Here is a 14,794-nt window from a genome sequence, read left to right as displayed (position 1 = left end):
CTGGAAACGAGGGAATTGCATGGGACGGACACACCTAGCGCAGCGCGGAGGCAAAGTCCAGGCACCCATGTGCTCTCCTCCCTAGGAGCATGGTGTGATGGAGCAGGGAGCGGGGCGGGGTAATCAGTAATGAGAACCAGCACGAACAACAGACCCACCCCCTCCTCCAGCCCACACCTCTCATCCCCCTTAGGGCCTAGACTCTACCATGCATCGGCCTCGCTGAATGCCCAAAATGTCCATCGCTGGGACATTGAGGCACGAAGGGTCTGATTTGCAAAGATGCTCAGTGGCCTTAAGCAACCTGGCCCTCCCCTTGCAGGAGAGAGAGCACAGAAACCCACCCCTCTCCTGGGGGAACCGGAAATGGAAACTGACTAGAGACTGATTCTGAACACTGTGAAACTGACTCGTCTACTTCAAAAAACGAGATCACACTGAAAACAGCACAGTCCTGGGGCTCGGCTGTCAGCACAAGGCAGGACAGGATTGGGGTTTATTTAACCCTTTGTAGGCATTATACAGCATCATCCCCCAGCCCAGGGGTCGGCAACCTTTCAGAAGTGCTGTGCCGAGTCTTCATTTATTCACTCTCATTGAAGGTTTCGTGTGCCAGTCATACAATTTAACGTTTGTAGACGGTCTCTTTCTAGAAGTCTATAATATATAACTAAACTAAAGTAAATAAGGTTTTTAAAATGTTTAAGAAGCTTCATTTAAATTTAAAACGCAGAGCCCCCCGGACCGGTGGCCAGGACCCGGGCAGTGTGAGTGCCGCTGACAATCAGCTCGCGTGCCGCCTTCGGCACATGTGCCATAGGTTGCCTACCCCTGCTCTAGCCTCTGAGCATCGCGAATATTAACAGAGCTGGCAGGACGTTATAGTTGTGCCCAATCCTGTCCCTTACAGAGAACGGCGCTGGTGCAAAAGCACCATGACGTTGTCTAACGCCAGTTCATATTCTGTCTGTAGACCCAGCCTCATCCAGTGCACAGGTGGGACACACGAGGGGACCGAATTACGACTGCGTGGGCAGCTGCTTATCTGCCATCTCATTTTCGAGTGCTTGACCTTGACAGCTACCGCATGTGCTTTATGGGTCGGCTTTGTGCACGTGTGTGTTTAAACATGATGCCGTCCTTGATGTGGCAGCTGAGGGGGCAGGGTTGAGAACGCAGGCGGGTTAACGCCTCTGCATTGCCTGTGTGATAAAAACCAGAGCCAACAGACGCAGCAGCTGGGTGCCTCCTCGCAGGAGGGCAGGCCATTGGTTTGGCTCGTAGTTAGCTGGTAGCTCCTTGCTGGTGCGAGCTGAGTCCCCCAAATGCCTTGCCAGGGACCCGTTAGCACCGAGGGAGCAAGACGGGCCCAGAAGAGCAGAGACTACAAGGCAGCGCTCTGGCCTCCCCGAGCTGCCCCCATGAGCCCAGCCAGCCCTCACTGACCAGCGAGCACCTCGGCCGTCTCGGGCTGAAGTAAAGAATCGTTTGCGTTGAAGCAGCGTAGAGATCTGGGCACAGCAGGGGCTGCACTCCTAGGCTGGCAGGGAGGGGGCTGCAGTTTGAATCCCCCCAGGCCGAGCGGCCTCAGGCTGTGTACCGAGGGCTGGTTGGGCCCCGGGAGGAGGTCCGGCGTGGCTCAAGCCCCGCTGCCCTTCCCTAAGCAGCAGGCGGAGAGAACGACAGGCCGCAGCCAGGCTGGGCTCCAGGGCACAGACTGGGACAGCGGTTCTAGCTCATCCGCCCAGAGCAGCCCATCAGAGCCACCCTTTGCTCCCTGTAGCTCTCGGCTGTTCCTGCTCTGCCCCCAGGGTCAGAGCTGGTCTCGCTCCAGGCTCCAGCAGAGATCACCAGCCCTGCAGAGCTCAGCTCCCACCGGGAGTTCACGGCGGGATAGCCCTGCGCACTCAGAGGGCAGCTTCCAGGGGGGCACAGCCCGTGAGCACCCCACTTATGGCTGGATTCCCAGTACACAGGGGGAGCAGCTTCCCCTTGCAACAAAGGCCCAGACACCAGCGTGAATGAAATGCCCCCTCTTTATTAAATGGCTCTGTAGCTGTATAGCGAGGGGCGCAAGCTCAGCTAGCCAGCACATTCCCAAAGAGCTCCGCGCCCGCACCCCCCCCGCTGGTGTCACACGCGGAACAGGAGGGGGGAGGGCAGTTTGCCATGCACACGGGCACACAGGAGACGGACAGACACAAGCACAGCACGTGGCAAGGTTCTCCGGCTGCTCCAGGCCTCGCCTCCCTGCCCCCATCTCTAGGAGCCGCAGCCCGGAGCAGCTGCCAGCCCCCCCTTCAGAAAGGCCCAGCATTGCTCAGGGCTCAGAGCTCTCACCTGGGGGCTGTGGCTCAGGCTTGGAGATGCTCTGTGATAAGAACAGGAGCTCCAGGCTGAGTGCATCCCCCAAGAGAGCCTTGGCGGCAGGGGGACAAGCTCTGCCCACCAGTTTGTACAGAGCACAGCCGAGGGCCGTCACCCAGCCCTTAATACAGAGGTGCGACCCATGGAGACTACATTTCCCAGCATGTAGCCCCAGCCACGCTGGCCTGAGACAGAACTAACTGCCCACTGGGCTCTGCCATCTCACAGGGCTGCACCTCTGCAGAGGGCAGCAGCCCAGTGGGCTGTGCTCTGGCCATGCCTGGTTCCTGCTGCGAAGGGAGCCTGAGGTCTGTGTGTTCTAGGCCCCAGGGCAGAGAGGGGCCGGCCTGGCGCTGGTTTGCTGGAGACTTGCCCTGTTTCAAAGGCCACTGAAGCACTTTGTCCCTCATCGAACCTGTAAAGCACCAATAGGCTGGGCTAGAAAGCTCAGGGCTTGCACCACGGAGAGGCAGGGGGTCCAAGGCCCCTTCAGGAGAACCGGGCGGGGGCATTAAAGGAACAGGCAGCAGAGCCCCCCGGCCGGAATAGTCAGTGCTCTGCCCGACAGGCAGGAGGCCAGAGCGGCCCAGGCCGCAGGGGAGCTGCCTCAGCCCTGCTTTAGTCAGCCAAGAGCTCCGCCCCCCATCACACAGGAAGCCAGTGGCAGAGCTGGGGAGAGACCCACGGGTCCTGCCCCCCAGGGGTACAGTGCAGAGCACCATGGGGCCGACCCCTAGCACTGGCTCTGGCAAGGAGCGCGGCGGTCGGGCTCCTAGGAGGTGCTCAGCGCTGTGGGAGCAGGGGCCTACAGGAGCGGGGCTGGGGGGGCGATTGTCAGTTGGGTATGCAGGGAGAAGGGGTTAGCAGGCAGCCTGGCCTCTGGGAGCTGCCGCTGTCACTCAATAACCTAGCAGAGCTGTACTCTGATTGGCCGAAGCCGCCCACTCCCCGTGCTGTGACTGGCCAGCCGGGTGCTAATGTCCCTGGCTAGGGGCCCAGGCCAGACTTGCCGCAGGGAGGGGGAAAGGGGGAACAAAGCTCCTTGAGTCACCTGATCCGTTAGTGTTGACTGGGGGCCTGTCCCCCCTGCTCTGCCGTCCAAGGGGAGGCTGCTGGAGGGGGCCTTGGTGGAGCTCGCAGAGGGCCAGGGCCAGGATGGGCGGCAGGCTCAGCAGAGGCCCTGGAGACGGAGCTCCGCTCTAGCCCCGAGACAGCAGGGCTTTGGCACGCCGGGAGGGGGCAGCGCGCAGGGGGGGGGGGGGGCGGCTCACTCTGCTGCTGCCCAGGCTGTCTGCGCTCTGAGGCTAGAGGGGCCAGGGCCCACGGCCAATAGCAGCAAGTGGGGTGTGGGATCACTTGGGGGGAACAGTGGCAGCCCCCGCCCCACGGACAGGACACACGGAGCCGCATGGGCTTTGGGGGCGGGCGCCCAGCACGCTCCCCTTCGGGGGAACCCAACTCTCCACCCTTGTTACAAAAATAGATTCTGATGCGTCCCTCCCCCGCGGGAACCTGGGCCGGGCCGGCTGCAGCGCGAAGGAGGGTCTTTATTTGGACTGTGGAAGAGGCGTCGCTGGCTCTGCTCAGGGACTCCACGTAGCTTCTCCCGCAGGCAGCTGGAACCCGCGGAGCTCTCCCCTGCCAGCCGCGGGTCGCTGGCCTCGCGCAGGCTCTGCGGTGCTCCGTGCAGCTCTCGGCCAATTCCCTCCAACACGGACAACACATATGCGGACACGGATACACGTATGTACTCACACACGCATTCACCCAACATGAGTACGAGTCAGAGTGATGTTGGCTTGACACACGTCTGTACAGAAGCTTCCACTGCAAGGCGCCGACGTGGTGGTTCTGTCCCTTCGGCATGAACGTCAGCGCTAGGCACCTCTGCCCGCCCCACCTCTGCGGGACAGGGGAGGGGGCCGGGACCCCGGGTCCTGCTGCCCAGGCTGGTCCAGAGTCCGGAATCCCACGAGATCCTCAGCCCCCAGAGCTACACCTGGAGGAGAGAGCCATGCCGTTACCGGGTCAGGCCAGTGCCCATCCACCCCCGTGCCCTGCCTCCGACAGGGGCCAGGACCAGGTGCTTCAGAACAGGGCAATTATCAACTGATCCAGCCTGTCGCCCAGTCCCAGCTCCTGGCAATCAGAAGCCAGGGACACGCAGAGCAGGGGGTTGCATCCCTGCCCATCCTGGCTAATAGCCGTTGCTGGACCTGTCCAGTTCTTTTTTGAACCCAGTTATACTTTAGGCCTTCACAACATCCCCTGGCAAGGAGTTCCACAGGTTGTCTGTACGTTGACTGAAGAAGTGCTTCCTTTTGTTTGTTTTAAACGTGCTGCCTGTTAATGTCACTGGGTGACCCCTGGCTCTAGTGTTATGGGAAGGGATAAACAACACTTCCCTGGTCACCTTCTCCGCACCAGTCACGATTTTATAGACCTCTACCAGAGACACCCTTAGTCAGCTCTTTTCCAAGCTGAAAAGTCCCCGCCTTTTTAATCTCTCCTGGGGAGGGAGTTGCTGGCCAGCAGCCCCAGCCCACCCCGTCAGGGCAGCACTCACTAATGCCCTGCTCACACCACTCCCCTCAGCAGAGCCGGGCGCCTGGGCCGTACCTTGTGTATCTGAGGCGGGAGCTCATCCTCCGAGCTCTCCTCTGGAACCGGCTCCGGATGTCGGGCCGGCTGTCCGTCCTCAGCCCAGCCCCCTAGAGGCAGGCGGGAGAAGTGCGACGGGGCTCTGTGCACTGTGCCCGGATCTGCGGCATGGGCACAGAAGTCAGAAGAACATGTAGATACGGGTGAAGCCGGCTCTGGTGCCAGCTCCCAGCAGGGCACCACTCAGGGGGCTCTAGGCCAATCTGTCTAACCCCCCAAGCGAGAGGGAGGGGCTGTTACTGGGTGGGAGCCTGGGCAGCCTTCCCCGGCCGACAGCTCCCCTGGAGGGGCTCCTCCCCACAGCACGCAGGGTGACATGGGAACATCACAGCGGGAGCCCACACACTGCCAGCCATGGATGAGCAGGGCTCCCAGGCGCCTCCTGCAGGCGCTACCGCGCAGTGGCACCTGCCAGCCGCCAGCCCCAGCTGATCGCCTGGCATGTGGGGGGGAATCTCAAATGCTTCACTGGCGTTTAAACGATTACCCAGCAACCCGATGATGACAAACCAGCGTGTGGACCCATGGCACATTCCAAAGGAAGCGCCCCTTGGCCAGGGGGACAGGGAATGTGTGGGGAGGCTGGGATCCCTGTCTGGAGGGGAGTCCCACAGCACGAGGCTGCCCCAGCACGTACCTGTGATGCCGCCGTATCGGCGCTGGAAGCCCATCTGCAGGGTGGCCAACTCCTCCACAGCCTGGCGCGGCGAGGAGAAGGGGTAGCTGGCAGAGCGGGGGATGGCGGCGGGGGCGCCCTTCTGAGCATCCGGCTCCTCTGGGGCACTCTCCCCGCTCTCGTCGCTCTCCCGCCGGTGCCACACGTGCCGCTCAGGCTCTGTCTGCGTGTGCTGCTTGTGCAACTGCGCACAACACAACGGGGCAGGTCAGACAAGCAGGGAGGGGGGACAGAGCCGCAGCCCCACCCCACACCCAGCCTGCAGGAGCCCCCGGGGCAGCCCCACAGTAGTTCTGGTTCCTTCCCTCTCCCCCTGCACTGCCAGCTCCCGGCGCCGCTGCTCCCTCTGCCACTCCAATGCAGGATGGGGGCTGTTCTGCATCAGGCCCTCCTGCGCTCCGGTGTGGCATGCAGGGACCTGCAGAGACAGCCAGCACTGGGGAGCGCTGCAGGGGAAGGATATGGGCCTGGCTGCCTTGCGGGACCACCTTTACCCCCTGGGTACAGCACACCTCTCTCCAGCTGCCAGGCCGCCCTGCGCCCCCAGTGCTGCCCCCTCCCCCCTGCCCAGGGCGCAGGCCGCTCACCTCGTGCATGTAGAGCGCGTGCAGGCTCATCTCGGTGGAGGCGTATTCGGACAGGATCAGGCTCTGTAACTGGCCCTCCCAGGCGCTGCTCCCGGAGCTTGCTGTTCTGGCATCCGTGCTGCAGCCGGGACACAGAGAAGGGCTAGGGGAGGGGGTCTGGCCCTAGCAGGCCCCACATTGGATCCACACAGCCCTTCTCAATCCCCTGCCCAGCCCCACTGCACTGCTGGGCTATGGGGTGTCCCATGGTGCCACCTCATCCACTCCCTGCCCTGGGTTTAGAAAGGGCCCCTCTGCACCTGGATTCGTGCAGCCTCTGCCCAGACACGTGGGCTTTGCTCAGTGGGGTCCAGTCCCAACACAGGCACCCCCAAGGGCCACAGATCCCCATCATGGGGGGCAGGAGCGCTCCAGCGCCCCCTCCTGGGGCGGAGCAGTCACGTACAGAGTCAACCCTCGGGGGCAATTCTTGTTCTAGCCATCTGTGTAACCTGCTCCATTGCAGGGGAGGGCTCAGAGCAGCCCCTGCAGGGACTCCTCCTGGCATGTGGGCGAGGAACGGACTGCAGAGCGTGCCAGCAGGAGGCGCTGTGAGCTGCTCCCAGCAGCCGCACAGGCCCAGTGAACCAGGGGAGCAATCCCTCCCGTCTCAGGCACACGAGGGGCACCCAGCACCTCAGGAGCAGGGCCTGGGCTTTGCAACTCAGCAGACTCTTACCCAGAAGCCGTCATGGTGCTGTGGGCCCGGGGCGGTGCCCCCTCCACGTGGGACCCGGACGTCTGGAAGCCGCTGTGAGTTTGCTGGGCAGACTGGAGCGGGGAGAAGGAGCGCAGGGCAGAGGCCACCTCGGAGAGCTGGCGGGAGGCCTGCAGCTCATGGCTCGCGTACCCCAGGGCCGAGGAGCCCGCGATCGCATTGGCAATCAGGCTGTGAGGCTGCAATGGGAAGTGAGGGAAGTCACAGCCCTGGACAGGCAGCCCCCAGACAACAGGACAGGGCCCCTCCCCAACCCAGCTCCTCGAGGGAACTCCAGATCCTATAGCCCCCCCATGCCGCAGGACAGAACCCCAGAACCCCCTTGGAGACGGGCCCAGCCCTCCCTGGAAACCCGAGCCCAGTTCAGACCCAGCAAACTCACTCCACCGGCCACCTGAGCCAGCCCCGCTGGGCTAGCTAGACAATGCAGGGCAGCTGCAAGACTCCTGCCCTCCAGGCAGCCTTGGAGCAGCAGAGCCCCTTCCTCTCCCGCCCACCCGCGACCCGCCGCAGCCAGGGCACCTCGGACTCCGACTGCAGGGACTGGATGGAGGTGAAGAGGGCGTTGTCAGGCAGCACGGCCTGCGAGGCCAGCGCCACGCTGCTGTCGCGCAGCACGCGCTCCTTGAGGAAGCCGATGAAGGCCGTGCTCTCGCGGGGCGGCTGCCACTTGGGGTTGGTGATGGCGAAGTGCATGAGGGACAGCTCAGTCTTGCCATCCTCGGCCTGCTGGTAGATGGAGGCCTCAGTCTTCCCCGCTGACATCCACTGCAATGCACACAGGTGAGGTGAGGGGGGCCACTCCAAACCCATCCTTGGACCCCCCCCCCAGGGCCTGCCATACACCCACCGGGGGGTCTGGGGAGCCCCAAAGGCCAGGCCGCACAAAACCCACCAATGCAAAAAAGCCAGGAACCCCCCAGCAGCTGGCCTGGGACATTGCTCGCTGGAGCAGACACGCCATAGCCAAGCATGCCCACCTCCAAGAGCTTCCAATGCCCGGGGTAGCATCACATGCCCCCCTCCAGGGCACGAGCCCTCACCTAGGCAGCTGGGTCATGCACCCACTGAACAGGAATCCCCACGGAGCGTGCCCGGATGTTAGATAAGAGATTGCAACAACACAGCCCACTAAGACTACAGGCCCCAGCATGCAACACTTCAGCTTGATTGGCGCAGCCTGGCCACAATGCATTCTGGGACTGGCAGCCGCAGCAGAGGGTGTAAGATCTCTCTCACTCCGTGGGGGACGTCAGCCCACGCCTCGGTTCCAGCCACAGGCAGGACCCCGCCAAGTGCGGGGAGAGGGGGAAGGGACCACACCAGCACACGCCCGTGCCGCAGGCAGGCCCTACCGCCGGGTGCCCGTGCTGGCGCACGTCCATCTGCGCGAAGGAGCAGGTGTCGCCCACGCCCACCACCTCCACGGTGAAGTTCCGGAAGAAGTCGATGATCTCCAGGGACTTGGGCCGCAGGCAGAAGATGAGGATCAAGGGGGTAACGATGGGGCTGAGGAGCTCCTCCAGGATGAACACCTGGGAAGGGAGAGGGGGGCTCAGCAGGCAGCCCCGAGAGCCACCCGAGGGGGCTGCTGCACACGACTGGGAGGGGCCACCCAGGGAACATGTCAGTATCGCCCCCCAGTGCTCTGCCCCCAGCTGACCAAAGATCCCTCCCTGCCTGCCCCCCTTGCTCTGGGGAACCACCGGAGCTGCCGAGCCATCACACGCATGGCCCACGGCCCTGGGGAGTGAGGCACACGCAGGTCCCCAGTCCAGCCCCTTCGCATGCACCAGCCTCTCTCTGGGCATCGCAGTCCGACAGACAGCGGCTCTGAGGTGGCACTCGTGTGTCAGAGACCCCCCCAGGGCGCCGCGAGTGCCCCACGCTGGGCAGAGGAGCGCAGGAGCCAGTCCAATCCCACCCCGGTTCCAAGCTAGCCAGAGGGGCCGGGCTCACCGCTTTGTACTGGAAGAGCTGAGAAAACTCGTCCCGGGTCTCGTAGCGGTGGGCATTGGCCTGCCAGTGGTCGGGCATGTAGTGGATGTGTGCCAGGATCACCCGCAGCAGCTGCTCTGGGCAGAACACCAGGTGCTGGTCTGGGATGAAGGACCTGCAGGGGGGGCAGGACACGGATAGGAAGGACAGCACTTCCCAGAGAACCCCGGCGCGGAGTCTCATGCCAGGGGGAGATCACGCCTAGAGACGGGCTGGGAGACCTTCCCCCACAGCCTTGCCGGTGCCCCTCAGTCCCGATCTGCAGCCCCCTGCTACCCCAGCCCTGCCTACCCCCAGCCCTGTCAGTCCCCCTCAATTCTGACCCACCCCGCCAGCCCTGCCAGTGCCCCATGGTCCCGACCTGCAGCCCCCTGCTGCCCCAGCCCTGTCAGTGCCCCTCAGTTCTGACCTGCCCCCCGCCAGTGCCCCATGTCCCGACCTGAAGCCCCCTGCTACCCCAGACCTGTCAGTGCCCCTCAGTTCTGACCTGCCCCCCGCCAGTGCCCCATGGTCCCGACCTGCAGCCCTCTGCTACCCCAGCCTTGTCAGTGCCCCTCAGTTCTGACCTGCCCCCCCCAGCCCTGCCAGTGCCCCATGGTCCCGACCTGCAGCCCCCTGCTACGCCAGACCTGTCAGTGCCCCTCAGTTCTGACCTGCCCCCCTGCCAGTGCCCCATGGTCCCGACCTGCAGCCCCCTGCTACGCCAGACCTGTCAGTGCCCCTCAGTTCTGACCTGCCCCCCTGCCAGTGCCCCATGGTCCCGACCTGCAGCCCCTGCTACCCCAGCCCTGCCTCCCGCCAGCCCTGCTGGTGTCCCTCAGTCCCAACCCGCAGTCCCCTGCTACTCCAGCCTCTGCCTCCCCAGCTCTGCCAATGCCCCTCAGTCCTGATCTGCAACACCCCTCCCCCGGCCCCCACACTAGGCACTTTGGCCCCAGCCTCTTCCTTCCCTTCCCCCTCCCCCCCCAAGATTTCTGCCAGTGCCCCTCACTCCTGGCCTGACCCACTGCTCATTTCCAGTCCTGGGCCTCCCTAAGCAGACTTATGTTCACTTGTGGCCCAAGGACAGACCCGCAGCCTCCCCCGTCACCCCAGGGCAGGCCGGCCGTGTCTCACCGGCAGACGGTGACGCCCACGCCCAGCAGGGTGACGGTGGTGAGGACGTGCTCCACGGCCAGCACGTCCTCGTCGTAGATGGTGAGGGCGATGAGCACGGCCAGGATGGAGCCGGCGAAGAAGGCCACGTTCTTGGCCACGATGGTGAGCAGGGGGGAGATGAAGCAGTTCATGTACTTGGAGGCTGGCTTGTAGCCCTTGCTGAGGCGTGAGTGCAGCTCGTGGTCCAGCTCGTTGAAGTGGCGCAGGTAGCAGCGGCCGTAGAGCGACCAGCAGCGGGCACCCAGGCTGCCTGGCTCCCGCTTCAGGATCTCGGTGTAGCTGAAGAAGGCATAGAGGATCTGCCAGATGAGGATGAGGGGGCAGAGGATGAAGTTGGCAATGCCGATCCAGAGGATGCGGGCGCTCAGCTTGTCGGCCAGCTCCAGGCGGTTGCCGCCCCGCTTGTACTCCGCCTTGAGGCTCCACTCGTTCTCAAAGAGCGAGCCGGGCCCCCAGAAGAAGATGAGCTCGAAGTTGTACTTGAGGCCGCGGGTGTAGAAGATGGTGTCGCCCAGCCCGGGCAGGTGGAAGCGGATGGGCAGCAGAGACTTGTTCACCATGGCCACCATGTAGTTCTTGAAGCGCAGGATGCGGTGGTAGACGTCCAGCTCCGTCAGCTCCTTCTTGTGGATGCAGATCTGATGCTCCTTCTGGATCTGCACGATGCGAGCCTGCACCTCCTGCCAGGTGTAATAGGGCAGGTTGGACTGGCCGGGAGGAGAGGAGGCAGTGTTAGAATCTGGGGGAGACCAACAGGGGCCCAGCCGGGCAAGTGCTGCAACAGAAACTACAGGTCCCAGCATGCACTGCTCCAACGTTCCACAAACACAGGCCATGCTGCATGCTGGGAGTTCCAGTCTCACATCAATGCTGCACCCTGCCCTGCATGATGCTTGCTGTGTGCTGCTCTGGGGTTCCCAGTGAGGGATAAACGCAGCCCTCGGGGGGGACAGGAGCCTCATTCACCCCACCTGGGCTGGCAGGAAAGAGCTAGAGAACTACACGGGTCATCGCCACACGCACCCAAAGGGTGGCGCGCCGACGTCTCCGTTACCGCTCCGACGTCTCCGTTACCGCTCCGAGCCCTTCCCAGCTTCCCACTTCCCAGACGGGGAAGTGATGGGACGTGCCCAGTGCCCCGTGGGGAGCCTGCAGGCGACTGGGAGGAGAACCCAGGTGTTCGAGTCCCAGGCCCATGCCCTATTCCACAGGCTCATGGTCTTGCAAAAAATTAATGTAAAGGATCCTGCTGTTACTCGACTTACCCACATTCTCCCCGAGGGAGACCCTGGGCTGGGACTTGGGGCTCAATACCCAGCTCTGCCAGCCTCCCCCATGGCCTTGGGCAACGCCTAGCTGCTCTGTGCCTCAGTTTCCCTACCTGTACATGGGGAGAGAGACCCTGCCCCGCCTCCCAGGGAAGGCATGAGAATAAACTGCTTTACACCTCTGAGGCTGGCACACTGCTGTAGGTATGGCAAAGAAAAGCCTAGAGGTTATAAAGCAAAGCGATTGGCTGGCAGACAGTCAGCAGAACACAGCTGTCCCGCGACACACCCAGTGTGCAGGGGCAGATTTGCCGGAAAACAAGCTGTAAGGAGATACACCGGATTATGTAACTCCCAAGGGAGGTCTGAAAGAGGGAGAGACCAGAACCCCTGAAGGCAATGGGCCGGTGAAACCCTCTCCCACAGCTTCAGCAAGGCAGCCCCGAGCTGGGGGGCAGAGGCAAGGGGAGCTCCCTGCTCCGCCACAACGGAGAATACAACGCAGCTTGGCCACTCGGACCAAGACAAACCAGTCCTCCAGCCCCAGGGTCGCTCACCATGGGGATTTTGAGGGCGTTGATGTAGAAGGAGTGAATCTCCCAGTAGCAGCAGATGTTGTAGATAAATTTGATGAGTCGGTGGATCCAGAAAACCCCCGCTATCACCAGGATGCAAATGAGAAAGCCGTTCTGCTGGATTCTGCAAGGGAGAAGAGACTCGCTGCAACACTGGCCTTTCGGCACGCCCCACGGCCGAGCCTCATCCCACAGGAGCCCAAGCTATACGCACTGTCAAGGGATCGCTTCACCCACCACCAGAATGTAGCCACATCTGGGGAGGGATGCACCAGCTGTGGAACAGCACACAGCAACACTGCCATCAAACACCAAGTACATACCCTGGAGATTACACGACCCAGAATACAACGCAGCTTGGCCACTCGGACCAAGACAAACCAGGGACTTGCAATCTTGGCAGTCTACATGCCTCTACTTCTGATGAGGGCAAGGGCTGCGTACTGCACGTGGGTGAGGTTCGGCCACTCCCACTGTCCTCCTTCTGGAAGGAGTCCTGGGTCTTTAGCTCCAGTCTGGAGCCGGGCAAAGAGGGAGCTCACACTACCATGGCCTTTGGAGGGTGGCAGGCTGCCAGGGCTGGGGGCGGAGGCGTGGCTGCTGCCCTTACCTTGCGCTGCACACGCTGGGAGGCAGAAAGGCATCTGGCAGTGTCACCTTGATGAGCTCGCTGGAGTGCTGGCTGTGATTCACCATCTTGTTGGCAAACAGGATGTCATAGTCGACGCAGCTGACGAGGAAGGTGGTGAAGGCCACCACGAAAATGAACTGCCTGTGGGAAAGGCAGCAACCATGAGGGGCATGCTCCTTCTGCCCCCAACTCCTAACACGCTACAGCCAGGGGTGGCTACTGGGTCACACCCCAGGGCCCGTGGCATGATGGGGGCAGATTCTGAGCAGAAGGAGACAAATTCCTGGGGATGGAGATGGCCAAAAAAGAGGGAGACAGGTCCTGATTGAAAGGGGAGTGGCCCTGACCACCTCCCCCCCTAAACCTCAACTCTCAGCCATGGCTGTGCAGGGATAGCAGGAACACTGGGGCCCAAGGCCCTTCACCCCAATGGCAGCGAGAGCATGGGGAGAACCTGCCCCCTCCCTGGCCTCCCCACCCCCAGAGCAGGGGGACTCAAGACGTACATGAGCTCAAAGATCTCGCCAATCAGCATGCAGGTGAAGCCGTTCTTCTGATGCAGGTTATAGACGTGGGAGCTGCAGTCAAGGAGAACAGTCTGGCAACCCCTCCTCTCCAGCCACCAGCCGAGACCCCCTTCCACCAGCTGAGAGAAAACCCCTCCCATGCCAAGCCACCCCCTAGCCGCCAGTCAGGACAGATGGCTGCAAGGCAAGTGCATTCTCTGCTTAGCTACAAAATGCTCCTGGGGCCTGGCCTCCATGCCCGTCGCAGGCAGAGGGTAACGCTAGCCTGTCCCAGGCCCCCACCGTACCCCAGCAGGCGCCTGTGAACTCTCCATTCACAGACCCCCCTGAGCTCTCTCCGAAGTCTGCAAAGGCAGGACCTGGCCAGCACAGAGGGCGGTAAAGCCATATCCAGAGCCTAGCAATCAGAGCGACAAAGAACGGGCAGGAGGCTATCACCAAAGGGCTGGAGGGACCCATTTCTGTCCCCCTACAGCCCCATCGCCCAAGGGAAGGGGTGGAAACGCCACAGCTTGGCCCGTTTGGACTCCACGGAGCAATCCAGCCCCAGATGAGATGGGACCTGCGCCAAACGGACAGACTGTGTCCAGCTGATGCTGGGGTGGAGCAGGCGCCTCCCTTCCCCCCGCACAGAGCAAGGATATGCGAGAGAAGAAGAGGTCCAGGTTCTCGATGTGATGCCAGGGAGCTGCAGGAAAGAGAGGATGCAAAGGGGGTGAGTGGGACTCGCTACGCAGCAGTATGACCAGCAGCAGAGGGTCAGTTGGTTGCCGCTGGCTAGTTACCCTGGTGACACAGCCCAGGGCACAGAGCGGGCTGGGTCCCCCCGGTCTCCCCAGACTCCAAAGGGCTGCTCCCGGGTTTACACAGCGCACGGAAGAGGAGTCACCGCTTCAGATCAGACCCGGTGTCTGGCCTACGGCAGTGGCCAGTACCCGGTGGCACATAGAGGATCCCCCCACCCTGGCCAACGGGGGGGAAGGGGTTGGGAGGGGGGTCCCCCCACCCTGGCCAATGGGGGGGGCAAGGGTTTGGGAGGGGGGATCCCCCCACCCTGGCCAATGGGGGGAAGGGCTTGGGGGAGGGGGGGGTCCCCCCACCCTGGCCAATGGGGGGAAGGGTTTGGGGGAGGGGGGGTCCCCCCACCCTGGCCAATGGGGGGAAGGGCTTGGGGGAGGGGGGTCCCCCCGGGCCCCGCTCACATTTGCTGCCCTCGGGGACGTGCACCAGCAGATCCTCCTCCCCCGGGGGCGAGTCGCTGTAGGAGGCCTCCAGGCGCTGGTACTGCGTGTCGAAGTGCGCCATGGCGCCGGGCGCGGGCCCTGCGGGGACAGGCGGCTCAGGGCGGGCGGCGCCGGACCGGACCGGACCGGACCGGGGCCGCCCCTGGGGCTCGGGCCCGGCCGGACTCCTGGGTTCTCGGCCGGCGGGCGCAGCCCCCCCCTCACCTGCCCGGTCTCCCCGGTAACCGGCCCCTCCCTGCGCCAGGCCGGGCCGGGCCGCGCCGCCTGGTCACTGCCGCGGAACTGGCGGCTCCGGCGGCCAACCGGGGCCTGCGGGCGGGGCCGCGGGGGCCAATCCGAGGGCGG

At 63.2% G+C, this 14,794-nt stretch overlaps 1 protein-coding gene across 3 annotated transcripts; it reads right to left on the bottom strand.

Moving 5' to 3' along the window:
• Positions 1–2,018: 2,018 nt before the first annotated feature.
• On the bottom strand, positions 2,019–14,793 carry ATG9A (autophagy related 9A). Of its 3 annotated transcripts, XM_065561347.1 has the most exons (14): positions 14,408–14,793; positions 13,850–13,893; positions 13,185–13,249; positions 12,658–12,819; positions 12,030–12,171; positions 10,163–10,911; positions 9,008–9,161; positions 8,404–8,583; positions 7,571–7,816; positions 7,010–7,227; positions 6,292–6,409; positions 5,666–5,888; positions 4,987–5,129; positions 2,019–4,366 (listed from the first exon to the last, which is right to left on the bottom strand). In XM_065561347.1, exons 1-14 carry the CDS (start codon positions 14,508–14,510, stop codon positions 4,361–4,363), a joined length of 2,553 nt encoding a protein of 850 aa, XP_065417419.1. In that variant the 5' UTR covers positions 14,511–14,793; the 3' UTR covers positions 2,019–4,360. The 3 variants fall into 3 exon arrangements, with proteins under 3 accessions (XP_065417419.1, XP_008165963.2, XP_065417418.1); XM_008167741.4 differs by lacking the exons at positions 13,850–13,893; positions 14,408–14,793 and having other exon boundaries at positions 10,163–10,884; positions 13,185–13,598; XM_065561346.1 differs by lacking the exons at positions 13,850–13,893; positions 14,408–14,793 and having other exon boundaries at positions 13,185–13,595.
• Position 14,794: the final 1 nt, after the last annotated feature.

The sequence above is a fragment of the Chrysemys picta genome, chromosome 11 (genome assembly GCF_011386835.1).
Source record: "Chrysemys picta bellii isolate R12L10 chromosome 11, ASM1138683v2, whole genome shotgun sequence".
NCBI lineage: Eukaryota > Metazoa > Chordata > Testudines > Emydidae > Chrysemys > Chrysemys picta.
This window is presented reverse-complemented; position numbering and strand designations above follow the sequence as displayed.